The 17,393-nt window shown below is 33.9% G+C and overlaps 2 protein-coding genes across 5 annotated transcripts; both read right to left on the bottom strand.

Annotated features, from left to right (window-relative positions):
• Positions 1-1,103: 1,103 nt before the first annotated feature.
• XK-2 (xylulose kinase-2) lies at positions 1,104-5,733 on the bottom strand. Its single transcript, XM_012212726.4, has 11 exons — positions 5,292-5,733; positions 4,350-5,004; positions 4,156-4,244; positions 3,599-3,663; positions 3,444-3,499; positions 2,785-2,905; positions 2,637-2,711; positions 2,500-2,553; positions 1,992-2,086; positions 1,748-1,922; positions 1,104-1,665 (listed from the first exon to the last, which is right to left on the bottom strand). Exons 1-11 carry the CDS (start codon positions 5,348-5,350, stop codon positions 1,433-1,435), a joined length of 1,677 nt encoding a protein of 558 aa, XP_012068116.1. The 5' UTR covers positions 5,351-5,733; the 3' UTR covers positions 1,104-1,432.
• A 1,320-nt stretch (positions 5,734-7,053) lies between these two features.
• Positions 7,054-16,219, bottom strand: LOC105631003 (Putative serine esterase family protein). Of its 4 annotated transcripts, none has more exons than XM_020677959.3 (16): positions 16,070-16,219; positions 15,054-15,490; positions 14,874-14,959; positions 13,972-14,126; positions 12,945-13,009; positions 12,523-12,708; positions 12,351-12,408; positions 11,201-11,446; positions 10,975-11,108; positions 9,550-9,739; positions 9,343-9,402; positions 8,996-9,250; positions 8,365-8,623; positions 8,076-8,281; positions 7,716-7,766; positions 7,054-7,549 (listed from the first exon to the last, which is right to left on the bottom strand). In XM_020677959.3, the coding sequence occupies exons 2-16, from the start codon at positions 15,122-15,124 to the stop codon at positions 7,259-7,261; spliced, it is 2,313 nt and encodes a 770-aa protein (XP_020533618.1). In that variant the 5' UTR covers positions 15,125-15,490; positions 16,070-16,219; the 3' UTR covers positions 7,054-7,258. The 4 variants fall into 4 exon arrangements, with proteins under 4 accessions (XP_020533618.1, XP_037493387.1, XP_037493388.1 ...); XM_037637459.2 differs by having other exon boundaries at positions 7,716-7,763; XM_089725667.1 differs by having other exon boundaries at positions 7,384-7,520.
• Between the last annotated feature and the right edge of the window lie 1,174 nt (positions 16,220-17,393).

Genomic DNA, 17,393 nt, shown 5'->3' with positions numbered 1-17,393 from the left:
CTTGCATTTGGAACAAAGAGTGAGATTTTTATCAAGCATTCTGCAAAATACTCCAATAAATAACTTGGAGGATTACAGCAGTGATATAAAATTTTATGTTATCCAGTTCTTTGTTATATATAAATAACTTGCAAATTGTATTGGATATGGTGGGATCCACTAAACACTGCAACATATTAAATTTCACAAATTGATTACACAACCAACGAAACAAACCATCACAAGGAAGCATTTCCAAGAATACTTCAACCCCAATTCATTCTTCCTCGTCAATTTTTCATCTTAAACTTATCGTATAGTATTGTATATTTTCATCCTAATATGAAATTAATGGTAGTGTTACCTTATTCCTTAATTTGAAAAATGGACCCTCAATTAAAACCTAACATTTTTTAATAATTACAGATTTAACACTAATATGTACTTTATAACTGACAAACCGAACAGAATCACGGTTAGCCGTCCGATATAAAAGCTTATTATTCTTTTTCCTCCCTTCAGCCATAACCATGAAGATAATGGTATGTGCCGCGTCTCATCGTTTGAACAGGGGAAGACAATAATCGCGTATGGGAAGAAGATCAAGAGGACCATTAACGATGAGTCTGATGTGTCTAGTACTTCGGAGAAGTCTCTGGTCCTCCAGCCTTGGGATGTTCCTCTTTTAATGCTAGGTATCGGTGAATTAACAGATGCAGAGATCGACAAACTGCAGTAGTGTAAGGGGAGTTACCAGACTATGATTTCAGATAGCGAGCGACTACTGGGCTCAAATAAAAAATGAGAACCCTTTTGTTAGCTATTGATTTTGTCAAAAGAATTTTGAATCAGAACAGTTAATGCCAAGGGAATTATTAGAAACATTCAAATCCTCCCTTGCAACGGAATCTGAGTTCATGTTTCTTCGATAAACCACATATTCTGCGTTCGAGGGCATTTCTATTTTTTTTAATTGTTGCAAAACTAGAATTGAATTAATCATCAAGTTCTATACAGTTCTACTGGCCGTTTTTCTATTTTCATTTTTGTAGATGACATCTGGAGAAGTTTTCTAATAATCTCTTCAATCTTAGCTGTCATTATTTTTATAAGATCAAAAGAACTACAAAAGCCATCCATCCAATTGAGACTTCTTTTAAGCTGCAGATTAAAATCTCAGTTGAGTACAAATCAACTATAAGCTGCACGATTGCTCTGCAATAGTTTAAACATATGACAAATTGGGTATCTTCGAGGAAAAAATATTTTTGCCCAACAGGAAAAATTATACTCCCTTGTTCGAATGAGTTCTAAAGCCAAACAGTCACTAGAAAATTGCAAAAAAAGTTCTAAAAGCCAATACTTTTTATTACTATGTGCAAAGGATAATCACAAGGAAGCATTTCTTTGAATGCAAAGGAAATATGTTACTTTTTGTTAGTAGTCAAATACTTCAGCACCGTCCCAACTTTTCGACAAGGCGATTTTCTATTTCCATTCTTTTCTTCATCAACAATGCATATTTGGAAACCAATTCTTGATTTCCAGCACTAACTGAAAGTTTGCAGCTGAGAGCTGACTTCTCCAACTTGTACTTGTACAAGCATGCAATTGGTACAAAACTTCCTTTTTTATTGCAAAGCCAACCATGAGCAGCCCTCAATGCAGCTCCCAGGGAGGCTGAATCTGTTGAGCAAGTAGTAAAAGGGTTTCAAAACATACATTTTATATATTGTGAAATTACTTCTAACAAAACAAAACTGCATACCAGGTCTTTCAACAGTGTGGACATCACACCCAAATATTGACGCTATTGAGTTCAAAATGCTTTGATTTGCTGATGCTCCGCCAGTAGCTATAATTCGTTTCGGAGGGATAGGCATGCCAAATCTTTCTGCATGAGCTCGCATTGACAGGAACTGGCCCTCAATCAATGCTCGGACCTGCAAAATAATTTTTCTTTTTTAAAAAAGTCATCAGGTACACGTAGGCACGCCCTAAAAGGTACCAACCTCAGAAGCAGGATCAAATTCCTGCACTTCCTGTTCATTCACTCCCTCCAGACTCTCACCCATGAAATTTTGGAGTATATAGCGATGGAAGCCAACTGGTTATATAAATATTTGTTAGAGGCATGTTTAGAAAATCAACATACAAAAAAAAAAAAAAAAAAAAAAAAAAAAAAAAAAAAGAAAAGAAGGAAGGAAAAAACAGGGAAGGTGTAGGACATACAGACAACAAATGATTATGATGGATTACTTTGACAACTTAAAAACCAATGTAAGGTGTGAAAAGCAGTTTCTTTTTATCCTAAGAGTTCTCAGGCTGTATATAAACTTTATGACAGATTATGGTTGTCCACAGCTAAATGTGTATGTCCAGTTAAGAAATTGTCACAGGAAAGCGTGCAGAAAGAAGTTAAAATTTGGAAAGTCAATGAAATGCAGAGGCCTGAACCAAACACACATCATAAAGAAAGACACCATCGGATATGATAGGAGAAGAAGTGAAAGACAGGACCTGGTAGTGGAGGAAGAATTTCGTGGTCCTTGTAATAGAAGCCAAGCTTTCCGTCTGTTGCAGAGACTAGAATTAGAAGATAGAGCAAAAATAAATCATATCAAGAAAAAGCAAACACTTAGGTATGAACCACAAACCATTAAGAGGGGGTGTTTGTTCCAGAAACTTGTTGAACACCTCCCAAGATTTCTCAGCATAGCAGTTACGAACATCTAGTTCATGATTGTTGTCAGATTGAGAAACTAAAAATGGGATTGCAAGAATGCATAGAAATAAGAGTAGTACCTTCACGAGTTAAAGATCCATTCTTGTAAACTAACATTACCATGTAACCTTCCGTATCCACAGGATTAGGCAGAACATGCCCCTCTAATCTGGGTTGAGGATCAGTAGCAATTCCGAATACCTATATGACAAGTATGAGAAGGTCACCAATCAAACAAGTGTGCGAGAATCTAATAGTAGGACCAACCCTTAGCAAACATGGAAAAATCATCAAGATTTTGCTAAACAGCACAAACAGCACAAATCCCCTAAAAGGATTTATCAGTGGTGGATCAAATGTGAACAATTCAAAACACTGCTCTTACAACCAATTAGCAAAGCAACAGCAGGCAGGAGCTTCGCGCAGATGCTTAAAAAACCAAGATTTTGCAATTTCAAACATCATGAATGATTAGGCATTCATCTTTGTAGCTATGGTGCAAAAATCATAGACAAAGCAACCAGAAAAGTTGGATACATGCCTATCATAGACAAAGCAATAACCCTCACTGAGACTTTAAGGCTCTAACTCTTTAACCCAAATGACTATTATAACAAAGACTGAAAAAAAAAAAAGTGATGCCCAGCTGAGATAAGACCAGAACACAAGCTAAATTAGGCTCATGAAATGAGCCATGTTATGAAAATGTAAGGAGCTGTGTTTTCATATTACAACTTACAGTGTCACTGGTGCCAAGGCTGATTGCCAGATCCCCTGGGATACTAAGAGTTAAACCTGCAGTTTCATTTTGGTTTTGGTTAAGAAAATGAGCAATGATTTAAAACAGAAATGGATAATTTTTACAAAAAAAAAAAAAAGGGTAAAAGCACTGACCGGCTAAACTGTTGGGGTTATCTCCAGACCACTGAACAACCACACAGTTCTTATTAAATTTGTACCTGCATATCCATAGAAGAAGTTTTGAAGACACTCAACTAAATTCACCTAACTTGACATCCTAAGCATATGGCAGAGGGAGAAGTGAATTTTCTTAGCTCACAGCCCAATATTTTATCAACTAGTTAAAGAAATATCCATGACCTTATCATCCAAGAATCCGTTTGTACATAAAACAGCAAAAACATTCACATATACTATATACTTCTAATCACAAGTGTATATGGAATAAATCAAATATTACTTTACAAACTTGTATAGACAGTTGTAAGAATAAACAAGGTTTGGGAACATGTCCAAGCATGGTAATGGAGCGACTAAAATCACTTAGATACAGATATTTTCTCCAAGGTCAAATGCATTGGCATGCTAACCCTTTTTCCTTTATTAATATATTGTTCCTTGATTTTGCTATCTTTTGCACATTATCAGATTATTTACAGTTTGCAGGAAATAAAATGCAGAAAGATAAAATATCACAAGTATGCTACTACCTCTCAACAAAATAAGGAGCAATATGTCCAGCAACATCATAGGCAGGGGCTAATTCTCCAACTTTTTCCTTCAAACCAGGTGCCGTGGCCTACAATTGACATTAAAATTCAAAAATCATAAACCACAACAACTTAATATACAAAGGTTAATTTGTTAACCATAAAGCATAGACCCAAACATACAGGGGACAAACCTCTAAAGCTATTTCAGACCAGACTTTCTGTTTAATATCCATCAAATTCATCCCAGCACCATCGGTGTGATCAATACAAGCATATGCTCCAATTAAAAGAGAAGCCATGAATGAGCTAACAAGGGAAATCCTCTCAGTATCATTATAAGTTTCTGGCTGTGTCTGAAATATCTTCCTAATCTGTGGTCCTGTGAATCTTTCATATCCGCGTGAACCTGTTAGTTTTGAGAGCTCCAAGGCTCCACCAACAGCTTTTTCTATCTCTCTACATTGTGTGGTAGTGCTGCTATCCATCCATATTGGAGACTCCTTGATGGAAAAGGCATTGCCTAATTGATCCACCAATGCCTTACTGGAGTCTAATGAAGATAATATTGCAGAACTGCCTTTCTTCCAATAAACACTACCATGTTGCTGTCCACTACCAGAAAGTGCAGCAATTTTCCCAAAATCAAAACCAGAGTTCTGGAGCCTTTGAAGAATGAGATCAAGAGCTTCTACCCACATCAATGTGGGTGAAACAATTTTGCCATTATCAGAGGGGTCTCTATAGACTCCATCTTTGGTCTTATAATGGGGTAGGTCGGTGTCAAAATGAACTAGCTCTGATTTGACAATATTGAGATTGGAATCCAGAACAGTTGCCTTCAAGGACCTTGAAACAATCAAAAGTTTCACAAAAAATTCAGACTTTTATATGTAATTCGCACCAAACAATAAAATAGCACAGAGCGCAAAAACAAAATTATAATCATTGCTAAACTAACTGAGGGATCATAATAGTTTTAAGTCCAATCACATTAAAGATCAGAATCCTAGTGAAAAAGATAAGAACCCATTAACCAAATATGAATCAGAACTCGATCCAGCTATCTGGGTTGCTTTGGTTTTCTGCACAAGCTAGAAATGAACCAAAGGGAAAGTATACAAGTGTAGACTTACTGGGTAGAGCTATCGAATCCGAGAAACAGGGAGTCATGAGGAAGAGATGAATTCTCCATTGATAAAAACACCAATTCTCAGAAGAATTAAATTATTTCGATAATTAAAAACAGAGAGAACCTGCAGAAGCAGAGGCTGAAAGACGAGAGTGGTTTGATTAATATAGTATTAGTAGGTAAGTGAAAAAAACGGGTTTAGTGTTAAATTATGGATAACAACAGGAGATTTTGCTGGATGGGATAAATGGGTAAGGCTGAATCATCCATTTTCTCCGCGCTTTCAACTTTAACAAATTGGATATGGTAATATCTTGTCCGTGGTCTGGTCAACATTCAAGTAATCTCCTACTGCGGAACGACCGATATCATCGTGATTATGGAGATCAGGAAAAGACTTGCATCGTTTGTGCGAACCAACTGGAAACTAAATTAATTAAAACATGATTTTTCTAATGAAAGTATTTTTGATAATTTATTGAAAAAAAAAAAGAATAAGACGGTAATAATATTTTTTTAAAAAAATCCTCTTTTAATTAGCTTGATATATTCTTTAATTCTTTTTAGTGTAATTGAATTATGTCAAAACTATCATAATAGTGATTATGTATTTATTTTTTACTTTTTATTGTGCTTTTAATTATTATGTTACCTAAATAAGATTTTATTTCATGAATAAAAAAAATGTGACTCTTTTAAATTCAATTCATTCATAATTTTAGGGAGCGTATTGGATTAGAATTGTGTTAGATTTTAAAAGAATTATTGAATTTAACGGAATTGAATGATTTTCTAAGATTTCTAAGATTTCATTAGAATTTTACGTAGAGTTTTATGAAATTGATGAGACTTCTTTTAGAGATTTTGATTGACTTTGATAGAATTATAATGATTTTAACATATTCGATCAAAATTAATTTCAAGACCTAATTGAACAAAATAAAAGATTTTAGAGCCAAATGAAAACTAAAAAACAATGAGGGACTAAAAAGCAAAATGCGTCATCTTCTCTAAAATTATTTTTTTCTTCGTTAAAAACTTATCCCACATTAAGTTTATTTTTTTCTAGCATCGGCAGTAGTCATCCTGCTCTCGTTAACTGCTGTATTAAACAGGTTCGGTAATGGATACTCTATCTATTATTATTTTAAATGAGTTTGAAATTTAAATAGTTAAAAATTCACAGGACCTTACCATTTAAGAGGTACTTTCAAAGGGTTTTTGTACGAATACAGGTAGTAAATATTTAAACGGCTTTGAATATGGGTACTTAGATAGGTATTTAAATGAGTTTAGAATAGACACAGATAGTAAAATTTTAAACGGATAACTATACAGATAGTTTAAAATTCGCAGGTACTCGCTCCGTTTTCGTTCTATTAAAGGATATATTGAATTAAGACTCTGCTAAATTTTAAAAAAATTTTGAAATCTTGGAGTTGGAGGATGGATTTGTGAATGACTCTTTATTCATACATAATAATCTAAAATCCAATGAAATTAATAATTTTATAAAATCATTCCATATCAGCAATTTTTTAAATATCATCAAATTTGTACAGACTTTTATTTATGAATTTTATAAGAATCTGAATTGAATATCACAAAATTTTAATGCACTCTAAAAGTCTAGATTGAATAAAAATCTTTTAAAATCTAACGGACTCTTAATCCAATATACCTTCCTCAGGGAATTAGATTTCTGACAAATCCCGAAGTGTATATTGGTATTTTTTTTTTTAAGTAATATTGTATTGCAATTCCAATTCCAAAACAATAACAATATATCTATTCGTATACAAAGTTAACAGGAATCTGTCCCCAAGAAAAAAATTACATCACTAGTTCTCATGAAATCCCTCAGTCAACTAGGCTGAAACCTAAACCCCAACCACAACTAATGCTTATATACAAGACAGGCTAGGTAAAGCTGGGAGAGCAGAGATAATGGTTCAGTGTGTCCCCTGCCTGTCAACGAAATAGTTCCTGGAAAGACCACATTATGAACCTTGCAAAAATATCAGACTCTAGGAACTCAATGTGAGCAGTTCGCCCAATGAAAGAGTTAAAGTTTCTCCCGTGGTTAGAGGTATCAAAGTTGACATCACAGCGCATGAACACCCGTGGCTGGGAGGTCGGAGCCCGTATCTGATCCAAGCAATTATTCAACATCTCCAGGAATATTCTGCCCTTTCTTGAATAATCCAACGAAGCAGCTCGGCATAATTCAATTCTGGCAGAATGATATGGCACATAACCGTCCTGAGAGAAATATAATTACCTAAGCATATTTGGTTGGATAAAGTACCTTCTTCACATTTTCTGTTTTGTTGTATCATTACTCTACAATTACATAGTTTTTTGTATAACATTTGCAAGAATTTCAAAAAATTGAATTTAGTGCAGATATAGGATGATAAAGAAATACCTGGGGTGAAGAAATCAATATTATGTGCCTGAAATTCTCTAGTGTCTTCTGCTGAAAGAACAAAAGGCACAACTTTAGAATTTCATTAGGAAAGTAAACAAATAGCGTTTGCCTTTCTTGCACTAATGCTCACACTTCTTGGCCAATTTATATTTTTATATCACAGAATCATCATTGCATTTACTTGCTGAAAAGACAGAAAAGGCAGGTTCATCTGGTCCTGCTTTTCATGAGTGGAGGTATACAGTCAGAAAGCACCTTGCATTGCCACGTCTTCATCTCTCTCAAGTAAAAGGAAAAACCATGACAAGAAACTCGTCCTAGACAAGTTTAATGGATAACAAAATTTTACTTTCATACCTCACAAAGCCTGTAAAAGAAAGTGTTTTTGAGATTTGGATCATCTGTGAAAGTGAGTTGATGAATGCACTGTGTTCCTCTGAACTTTTTCATAAACCACATCCCGGAGTTGAATAAAGAATTAGAACTGTAAAGATACCCCAACTGTGGACCAGATAGAGAAATGTAAGTGTAGAGGTGTCTACGGAATGGCTCCATGATGCTTTCTGCAGTAACATAAATAAAGATCTCGTGTCAGTTTACTGACAATGGGAACATCTGTCATAGTGATGCAATGAATAAATTATACCTGCTAATGCTGTTCTTATAATTACATTTCCAATGGAATGCCCAACAAAGCTAAGCTTGATATCTCTCAGACCACCAGATCTTGAATATTTGTCAGATTTCTTTTTAAGAAAAGAGATCACCTCCTGAGCAAGCCTTAGTCCCATTTCTCTGAAGTCTCCTGATGTTTTTTCTTCATTTGCCTCCGACATGAGAATTTCTATCTTGGGGTCTATCAAAAGCCATTGATTTCGAATAAGACGTAAATCCAGATGATGTCCCTAATTGTGGAGTCACAGCAATAAAGTCAATCTACCAATATAAGATTTAATACAGCCAGAATTTACGAAAATATTTTCCCAACAAATAGAGTTTCAAAGAAAAACAGTGGGCAGAAGAAAATAAAAAAGGAAACAAAATCAGATTACAGCCCCCAAAAGAATTAAATTCCCTGAACAGAAAACTGAATTTAGGCAAAGAACACAAAAACATATTTCTCTAAAACTGAATCAAACAGTCAGACATTTTACTAAAACTGAATCAAACAGACAGCTTACTTCTCTTCAAGTTTAATAACTTGAGGAACCACTAACTGAAAATAAAAGGCAACTCAACTGAATATTCAATATGACCTGTAGAAGAGAGAGACGGACCTGAAACCCATGCACAAACACAACAATCTTCAACTCACGGCTTTTTTTATGTGAGTTACCACCAGGAAGCTTCTTCAAAGTTCCAGGGCCCGGTCCAGCAAGTAAGCTAGGAGAATCTATCAGGTCCAAATTTCTAAAATAAGAATTTTCACTAAAAGTACGGCGTGGTGCATTTATGACACGCTCAACATATATAATAGGAACTCGCAGAGGGTCTCCGAATATATACATGTCTTGGATTGAACTAGCATTTATCTGCAAAGAAAAAAAAAAAAACCTGCTCTGTAGAACCCCATAGTACAAGGAAGATGAGGGCAACAAATCATTCAAATGGGATAGTAATTCACCCTCATTTGGGCAATACTTCGCCGATGAAGTTCAGCACGTGTAGCAGCAGTCTGGGCAGGCTGTAAAGAAGATGAAAGATGGAAGAAGAAGGAAAAAAAATTGAAGAACAAGAACGGAAGAATATATTTTATGGTTGAAAAATCCAAACCAAGAGTAAAATTATACCGACAAAACCAACAAGAAGACTGTAGAAAAAGGACACTTACATCATCAGCTAACTTCCAGAAACTTGAAACTCTTTTATCAACCACAATATGAGAAGCATCATGAGTTCCACTGCTTATGTAATGATGAGGCATCTCAACCTTAGAGTATACCATCCATATTGACCACTCAGTTCTGCGATCCTTAGCCCATGCATCACGCAGAAACCTTAGTATCTTCTTTTTATTTGTCCTAAAATTTAGCAAAAAAGTAAGCTGAGTATATGGCTAAAATTACATTGACAGCAGTTAAACTCCTTGTCCTATTAACTGGCAGCCAAGGATACGAGAATTAATTAAGTCCACATTGAAGGATTCTCCAAGTACGTCATATCAAGTTGAAAATATCAATTGCATTGGATTATGATAAGGTGTTAAACGAGACCATTAACCCTATCTAAACTATATAACTTGAGCCAAGCATTGTATATAGCCAAATTTTAAGTTTGAAACTGTTTAACAAGAAGCAGGATTTATATGGAACTGAAAAAAGTACGAAAGATATCGGCATATACTATTTAAAAGATAAGTGGAGAATTGATACAAAAAAGGTTACAATGTAAATGTTAGCAAGCATATTAAGTTTGCTGACAGTTTGTGGTCCAATAACATAAAGGTTGGATAAAGATGGAAAAAAGAGAGTAAACGTAGTTTGAATTAATAACAAGTGCTACTGCTATGCAACCATCCAGCTACAAAGGCACATAAGATCTAGATGGAAGAGTTCCAGTAATAAGAGAATATAAAGTGGAGATGGATAAGGACAGATCAAAGAGGTGAAGAGAGAAGGAAAACAGAGAGGAGAAAAAAGTGAAGGAAATGAGAGAGATATTGGGGCAGCAGCCATCCTTTTTCTAAAGTTTTCAACCTGTCCCATCAAAAATAGAGCTTATAATCTTTGAATATCACCATGCTGGCAAAAATAAAAACTCAACACCTAAATGAGGATATAGACAGCTCCCATGTCAGAGGAATAAAGATTCCAAAAAAGAAGACAATGTCTTTTTCTCCAAACTGAAAACAGTAGCAGAAAAATCATCATAACCTCAAGTTCATCAGTTGACTAAAACAAAGTTCTTTTGATTTGAGGCCCCTGAAGCATTTTTTTACAAATCTCCCCATTGTTCCAACTACCATTGAACCAATATTGTCGAGTAACCTTCCTCAAAAAGGAAAAAAATATTGTTAATAAAAACGAATGAGCATTTTAATAATAACGAGAAATAATAGTTACTCGTCCGTGCATTTTAAAGTGCCAAATAAATCCATGAAACATTTAAACTATACCACAAGTTATTTTTTGAACATCCTTAAACTAACAAATTATATAACAAGTACATATGCATTTGATTATTTCTAAAATTACCTGGCTCACTTTTTACGCAACTAAAAGAAGCTCAGTGCAGTGTGCTAACTAGAAAAGCAAACCTGTGGAACTGCAGAAAAGTGCTCCACAAGTATGATAGTTGAGTTCCCAGCAAATGAAAAATGTTCTCCAGAGCATCATTAGATAAAATGTATTGCAGCTTATCACCTTCAAAATCTGGAATGCCATTTGCTTTCTGGTTCAAGACAAGAAGAAAATATTAGGTAAAAAACAAATAGCTATTGATATATAATCAAGAATTGTTTGCTAAGAAAATGAAGCAAGGACCTCAAGACCATTTTGTAAACTGCCTCGCCCGCCAACTTCACCTTTTGCAGTACCAAGATCCGCTCTCCGGATAGAATCAAGCATATTTATATCATTCATTTTGGATGTAAAATCAGTAAAATCAATTACTTGGGCAATGGCTTTGCTAAGTCTTTGTAGCTCTTCAAGTAAAGTGTCACGGGCAACTAACAATGTTTTAATAAGCATTATCTTGTTCATTGCTACAAAAGATACTGAAGCCAATGCCTGATCAATAACAAAATTAATTTCAATACATGGAGAACGAGTTTTAAGGAACTGATGGTCACAAAACCTGAATAAACATGAAAAAACAATCATCTTTGTACTTGTGAGTTGCATGTTTTAGATTCAGGAAAGCGAACTTATATCTAATTAGTAGGCTTCTGACACAGAGAAAAAAGTTTTCTCCTTTCAAAAATTATTTTCTTCTTTAGACCAGATGCTGCTGAAAGTTTTAGTAAATTATTGCCCACAATTGGTCATCCATCAATGTTCTTTGGCAACTAAGATATAAAGTTCTAGCCCTCCATTTGGACAAAATCTGGAGACTTCTAAATTTTAAAAGGAGCTTCTCTCTTGGCACTCATATCCTGCATCTCTTTTTGCTTTAAATAAAACCAAAAACTTTAGAAATCATATTTGTGAACATAAATAAGAATTATGTACAGGTTCGATTGCATAACATCAGATTTTACATGAAGCAATGCGTATCTCATTGTATTCTAAAAACTTAGGCCCTGAAAGTCAGAGCGCACACTATGATATGGAATCTTGAAATGGAAGTTCCTACAATCAAAACATTGCTTAAACAGACATTCCATCGGCACCCTGAAAATAGGATAAAGTCAACTAATTGACTGTAAGTTTTATACGCAAAACACATGCAAACATGTCGCATGGGAAAAAAAGGAAAGCCTAGAAGCACAAATATAAACATTTACATGCAGGAACATAAACATTAGTCACCAGTGTATATATTATCATCGGCATAGAATTCACCAAAAACAAAATGCAATCAACAAAGTAAGCAAGTTAAATTATATAAAATGTACAGTTATCAAGAGCAAGATAGAAGAAAGGAAGACAAAATCATGTTGGAGTAACATGTAAAATATTTATCTGTGCATACTTGATTGGGCCTCTCATCAATACTTTCACCAGGAACATCTTCAAGGTGGTAAGGATCACTGCAAAGATCCAATACAAACAGTTAATTGAACAAACCACAATTCACATGCAATCTGAACAAAGATTTTATTTTATTATTATTTTTTTTTTTGGAATAGTAGAAATGAAAAAACCTGGATTTATGTGCATGAGAACCAGCTTTTAGTAGACTGACATGGACGCTTGCTTCAACCAGCACAGCATGAAATATATCAAAATGGATAGGGCAGTATGAATGCAGTCCAAAAAGAGCTTTAGGAGGAATTCGAAATTCATGGACCGCAACAGAGGAAGCTTCCAGATATGCTAGCAACTCAAGTCTGTAAAGAGTGAAATAAATTCCGTTTTTCTTTTATGATGTGAAGAAATTTTCATATATTTATCTAGCACAATTTGTTACTATCATATTTATCTTCTAATAAAATCAAAATTCTAGAAAACTCCTTTAGGAACAAAAAATCAAAAGGCAAAAGTTTGAACTAAATGAAGCCTCAATTTGCCAATTTCAAGCACACAGGAAAGGAACATTACCAAAAAAAAGTGGTTCTCAACACACCTATTCTCTGTTATGGGAGCTTGCAGAAGCTCAAATTTTAAAATAACAGCAGATGTGGATGGGACCTGCAAATTATAAGACACATTAGCATAACTTCATAACCCTTCTTTTTTCCTTTTTGAGATAAGCAAAGACTCAATGAGTGATAAAGAAAAGAAGATAATCACATGAAAAAGGATAAATCATCCTTTTAATAAAAGTACAAGGTAAGAAAATAGAATAAACAAAGTAAGACCTTCAATCAAATTGATTGACAGATATAAAAGTCCCTATAAATCCCTAAAAGCTGAACTCTGCAGAGAAGCTAAGAAAATAATTTGTCATGTAATTACTACAAATGCCATTACCAAACCTTAAAAATATCTATCGTTTCTCTTTAACTAAATATCCCAAATAATTGCAACAAAATATAAAACCATCACTGGCTTCCTTTTTCCTTCGAAAATTTTGAACTAGGAATTACAATCTCAAGATCTTGTAGGCATAAACAGTGTACAATTGCTTACCAAAAATGCCAAAGAGTGCATATTTCATTTACCAAAAGGGATATATGTGTATGATTCTAAGAATCACTGCAGCAATAATGAATTAAAATCTGAAAAACAGATTTTGAAAATTACCACCCAGGTAGTGAAGAGTTTAGAAGTTGTGCTTCCACAGAAAAAGGCTCCCCCTTTTATTGCATCAGGGCCTTTTCACATTGGATTCTGATAGTCAATATAGCATCAAATTAACTAAGAGGAACCTGACCACCAAGTACATGTTGCATTGATATTATATGGTATCTCTGATTCCATTACGACCAATTTTCTAGAGTTGTTTGTTTCTGAATGCTTGTTTAGTTATTTTAATAATGTTTGAGATAGCATATTCAGAAAGACAACATCTTGCCAAACTTATCTACTACATTTTCTCCTTGTCTTAGTAAATCAATAAAATTTAAAAACTTATTATCTGAGAGATGTGCAAACACACACACATACACACTCACACACACACATATATATAGAGAGATTGAGAGAGTTACCTTATATTTACTAAGAGATAGATCAAACGAGATCATGACGGATAAATAAACATCTTGCCTCGCATATTTGATCCGAAAAGGCTGTGTTAAGAAACTATTGTCTGTATCATTGATTCTCCATGCCCCATAGATGCTGTCAGAATCCATATCATGTGCTGGAGCTCAAAAAAAAGTCATTATCTTCACTTTTACACTATCACATATAGGTCAAGTATGAAAAATACCAAAAAAATCTATCATTTAAGAGAAGCAAATTGTTTCTCTAAATATGAACAAGAATAAAAAAAAGTGAATTATATAATCAACTAATTATAGCATAGGCATCTTAAAACGTTCCTCCGAATTCCCAATACAAAACCTGAGTCAGGATAGTAACAACATTCAATGTTTAGCCTTCAAGATCCAAGGTTAAGATCTCATCAGGATTTTATAAGATCACCAGCCCCGGAGGGCAGGGGGTTGGTGTGGCGGGCAACCCGATCGTTTGTTCCAAGGCTCAATAGGCCTTCTAATGGACCCTAGAAACAATCAAAAAGCTCAACCATCTGCTCACACTCGTTTAAGAAAAGAAGTTATTTTTTCCCTTTTCTTTTACTTCAACAAATGTTATCTTCAAAACCACGCTAATAAACATCAATGCTTCACAAGAATGCTTTCACTTGAAACTACATCCCAGGAATGGTGGACATAAATCATCAACTTAACTTTGAAATTGAAAACAGAGAAAATTTTGTTTATCCCATGGCAAAGAAAAACACCTGATATTCAGCTATTATTTTACCTATCTCAAGTGATTAGCCAAATCATGATACAATTTATTTAAAAAAACTCAAAAAGAAGAAGTAGAAAGCTAAAAGAGAAGAAGACATTTGCATCAAAATAAGGAAATAATATGAAATTACCTTCATATTGAACAACTCTAGCAGGAGTACCAATACTAGCATATTCACTATCTTCCCATCTCATCGTAACCTTAATTTGATAGAATCTGAAAATAAAAAAGGAAAGGGGATAAATTCTTTGTTAAACTGAAAGATTGGAAGAATTTGATTCACAGTTTATGATCAATTAAATGCACATACCCTTGCTGAAAAAGGTCAAGGTTGTGAAACCTATGTATGTAAATGGCAATTTGTTGCACAGTATCCCACATGGCAGTCAGCTCAATTACATTCAGACGTGACTTTATATTGGGCAGCTTATTCTTTTGCCCAAGTTCAGGATTTATACCAGTTAACCATCTCAAATCCTTTGAAACATAGGATATCAAAAATCCCCAAAACTTGCACTCTTATTCTTGCTTTTCAACCCAAGCCTACGACACTAGTTAAATATTTCAATATCCTTCTTAATTCCAATAGTGATCGGACAAGTTCTTTGAAGCACATTAATTCATTTCAAGGAATGTGATAACTGAAAATAAACATGAGATCTCTAGATGATGTTATCTCGAAATGGTCCTCTCTTTGTACAACTCGGTTCCTAATGATCTCCCTCTTTGGTACATGACACTTGAAAGCTGCAGAAGAATGTTAAATTATATGAAGCAAGAGAATTTCACATGGAATGAAAAAAGATAAAAGGCTAAACTTAGGCAAAGAATTTGACATCAACAAGTTCATTTTAGTTTTTTTTTTTTTTTTAAAAAAAAAAATAGTGCATGTAACATTCAATCAATCGTTACCTTGCACTTTCTTAATCTTACTCAAAAATTTTAATTCCTACATTAAAAAAAATTATCACAAAAACACCATAGAGCCAGTCAATTTGACAATCAAGTTATAAGAGCATTATTCATCTCATAAAATATTTCAGTACCTATTTCCTCCTTCATAAACTTTTATTCACGGAATTAAACTGGCAAAGGAATTGACAAAAACACTAACATTCCATCAATGAAAATTTTATTTGCTGTACATTTAAAACATCACTATTCAAAATCAAACCAATCTAAAGCAAGGCAAAGTGAATTAAACCTTTCAATTTAAGGCAAGAACACGAACCGAAATAATGCATTTCTATTGAACTCGTGAAATGTGATAATTTCAAACTAATTATAAATGGAAAAAGAAATTGATGAACAATAGAGAACAAAAACCTTGTGTAGATCTACAAATTCTTTAGGTTTGTATAATTTCTTTTCTCTCTCTCTTGCTGCTTAAAGAAGAAGAGAAAGATCTCGAGGTCGTATTCATCCGTCTGTGCTTCCTTTCGACATTTTATCAAAGAAAAAGCTGCATGTGTGTTTTGCGCCAAAATAACAATAACGGTTCCATGTCAGGTGGCTAACTGTCTATTGGGTCGAGTTCCCGCCCGTTTTACCTATCTTTTTGGGCTAGAAAAGGACGGGCTACTCGGCCCAGACGGAAAAGGGTCCACTTGATCAGTAAATGGAAATAATCCAGACAATAAGATGGGCTTTATAACCCAAAAAGACGTACAAGGTGTTTTTAGGCCCGTCGTATCACATATTATTTTATTTACTCTTCCTTTAATACTGTTTTGTCATACAGTTTTACCACATATTGAGACAAAGAACTTCTACATTAAGTTAGATTATTTTACTTTTAGTAGTGAAGGAAAATTATTAAGTTAAACTTCTACATTAAGAAAATTTTTCGCATGGAATTTAATTAATGGCTATGATGATAATTAATTAAGCATGGTGTTGAGACTTTGTGAGAGGAATTGAGGAAGGGGAGAAGATGAAGGCATTGATATAGTTGACACCATGATCAGGCAAAGATCGAGGCATTGATGTAGTTACCATCATGATCAGGCAAAGATTGAGGCATTGATGTGGTAAATATCATTGATTATATAGATTAATCCATTTTAAGATGCGGGAGTAATCTTATTTTAAAATTCGTAATCCTATAAATAATTTTTATCAAGATCGACTTTCCGATCTTGTAAAAGTTTAAATACTATATATTTTTTTTTTAGTATTGGAGGAAAAGGGATTTGTATCTAAATATTTATTGTCGGATTATATATACATTTGTTACTAGACTATATCTTAATATGCTTAATTATTGAAACCGGATCAACAAGCATAACGAAACTATGGACCATCAATTATTGAAACTTAATTTCGTTTCCTTTGCTTTCCTATCTACAATGTATTATTGTTGTTTTATTAAAACAGAAACACGTCTTTAAAGCTTTAATTATTTTTGCTTGAAATTGTGAGGTTTGAACATTCAAAAGAAACCAGAATAATATGGCTTCAAATCCAATAGTAATCGGAAGTCAGCATCAATCATCTACATCGAACTAGTCATTATTGGAATTTGGGATGACAAAAAGAAGACACACAACAAACAATAATTCAATCAAAAAAGAAAATTAAAAAAATTGCAAACAAATAATAATTCACAAATTGAGACAAATAATTTAGAAAAAAAAATTATATATATTTT

The sequence above is a fragment of the Jatropha curcas genome, chromosome 9 (genome assembly GCF_041381405.1).
Source record: "Jatropha curcas cultivar XTBG-Jc1 chromosome 9, XTBG_Jcur_1.0, whole genome shotgun sequence".
Taxonomy (NCBI): domain Eukaryota; kingdom Viridiplantae; phylum Streptophyta; class Magnoliopsida; order Malpighiales; family Euphorbiaceae; genus Jatropha; species Jatropha curcas.
Note: the sequence above shows the minus strand (reverse complement) of the source record. Positions and strands in the feature narration are given on the sequence as shown.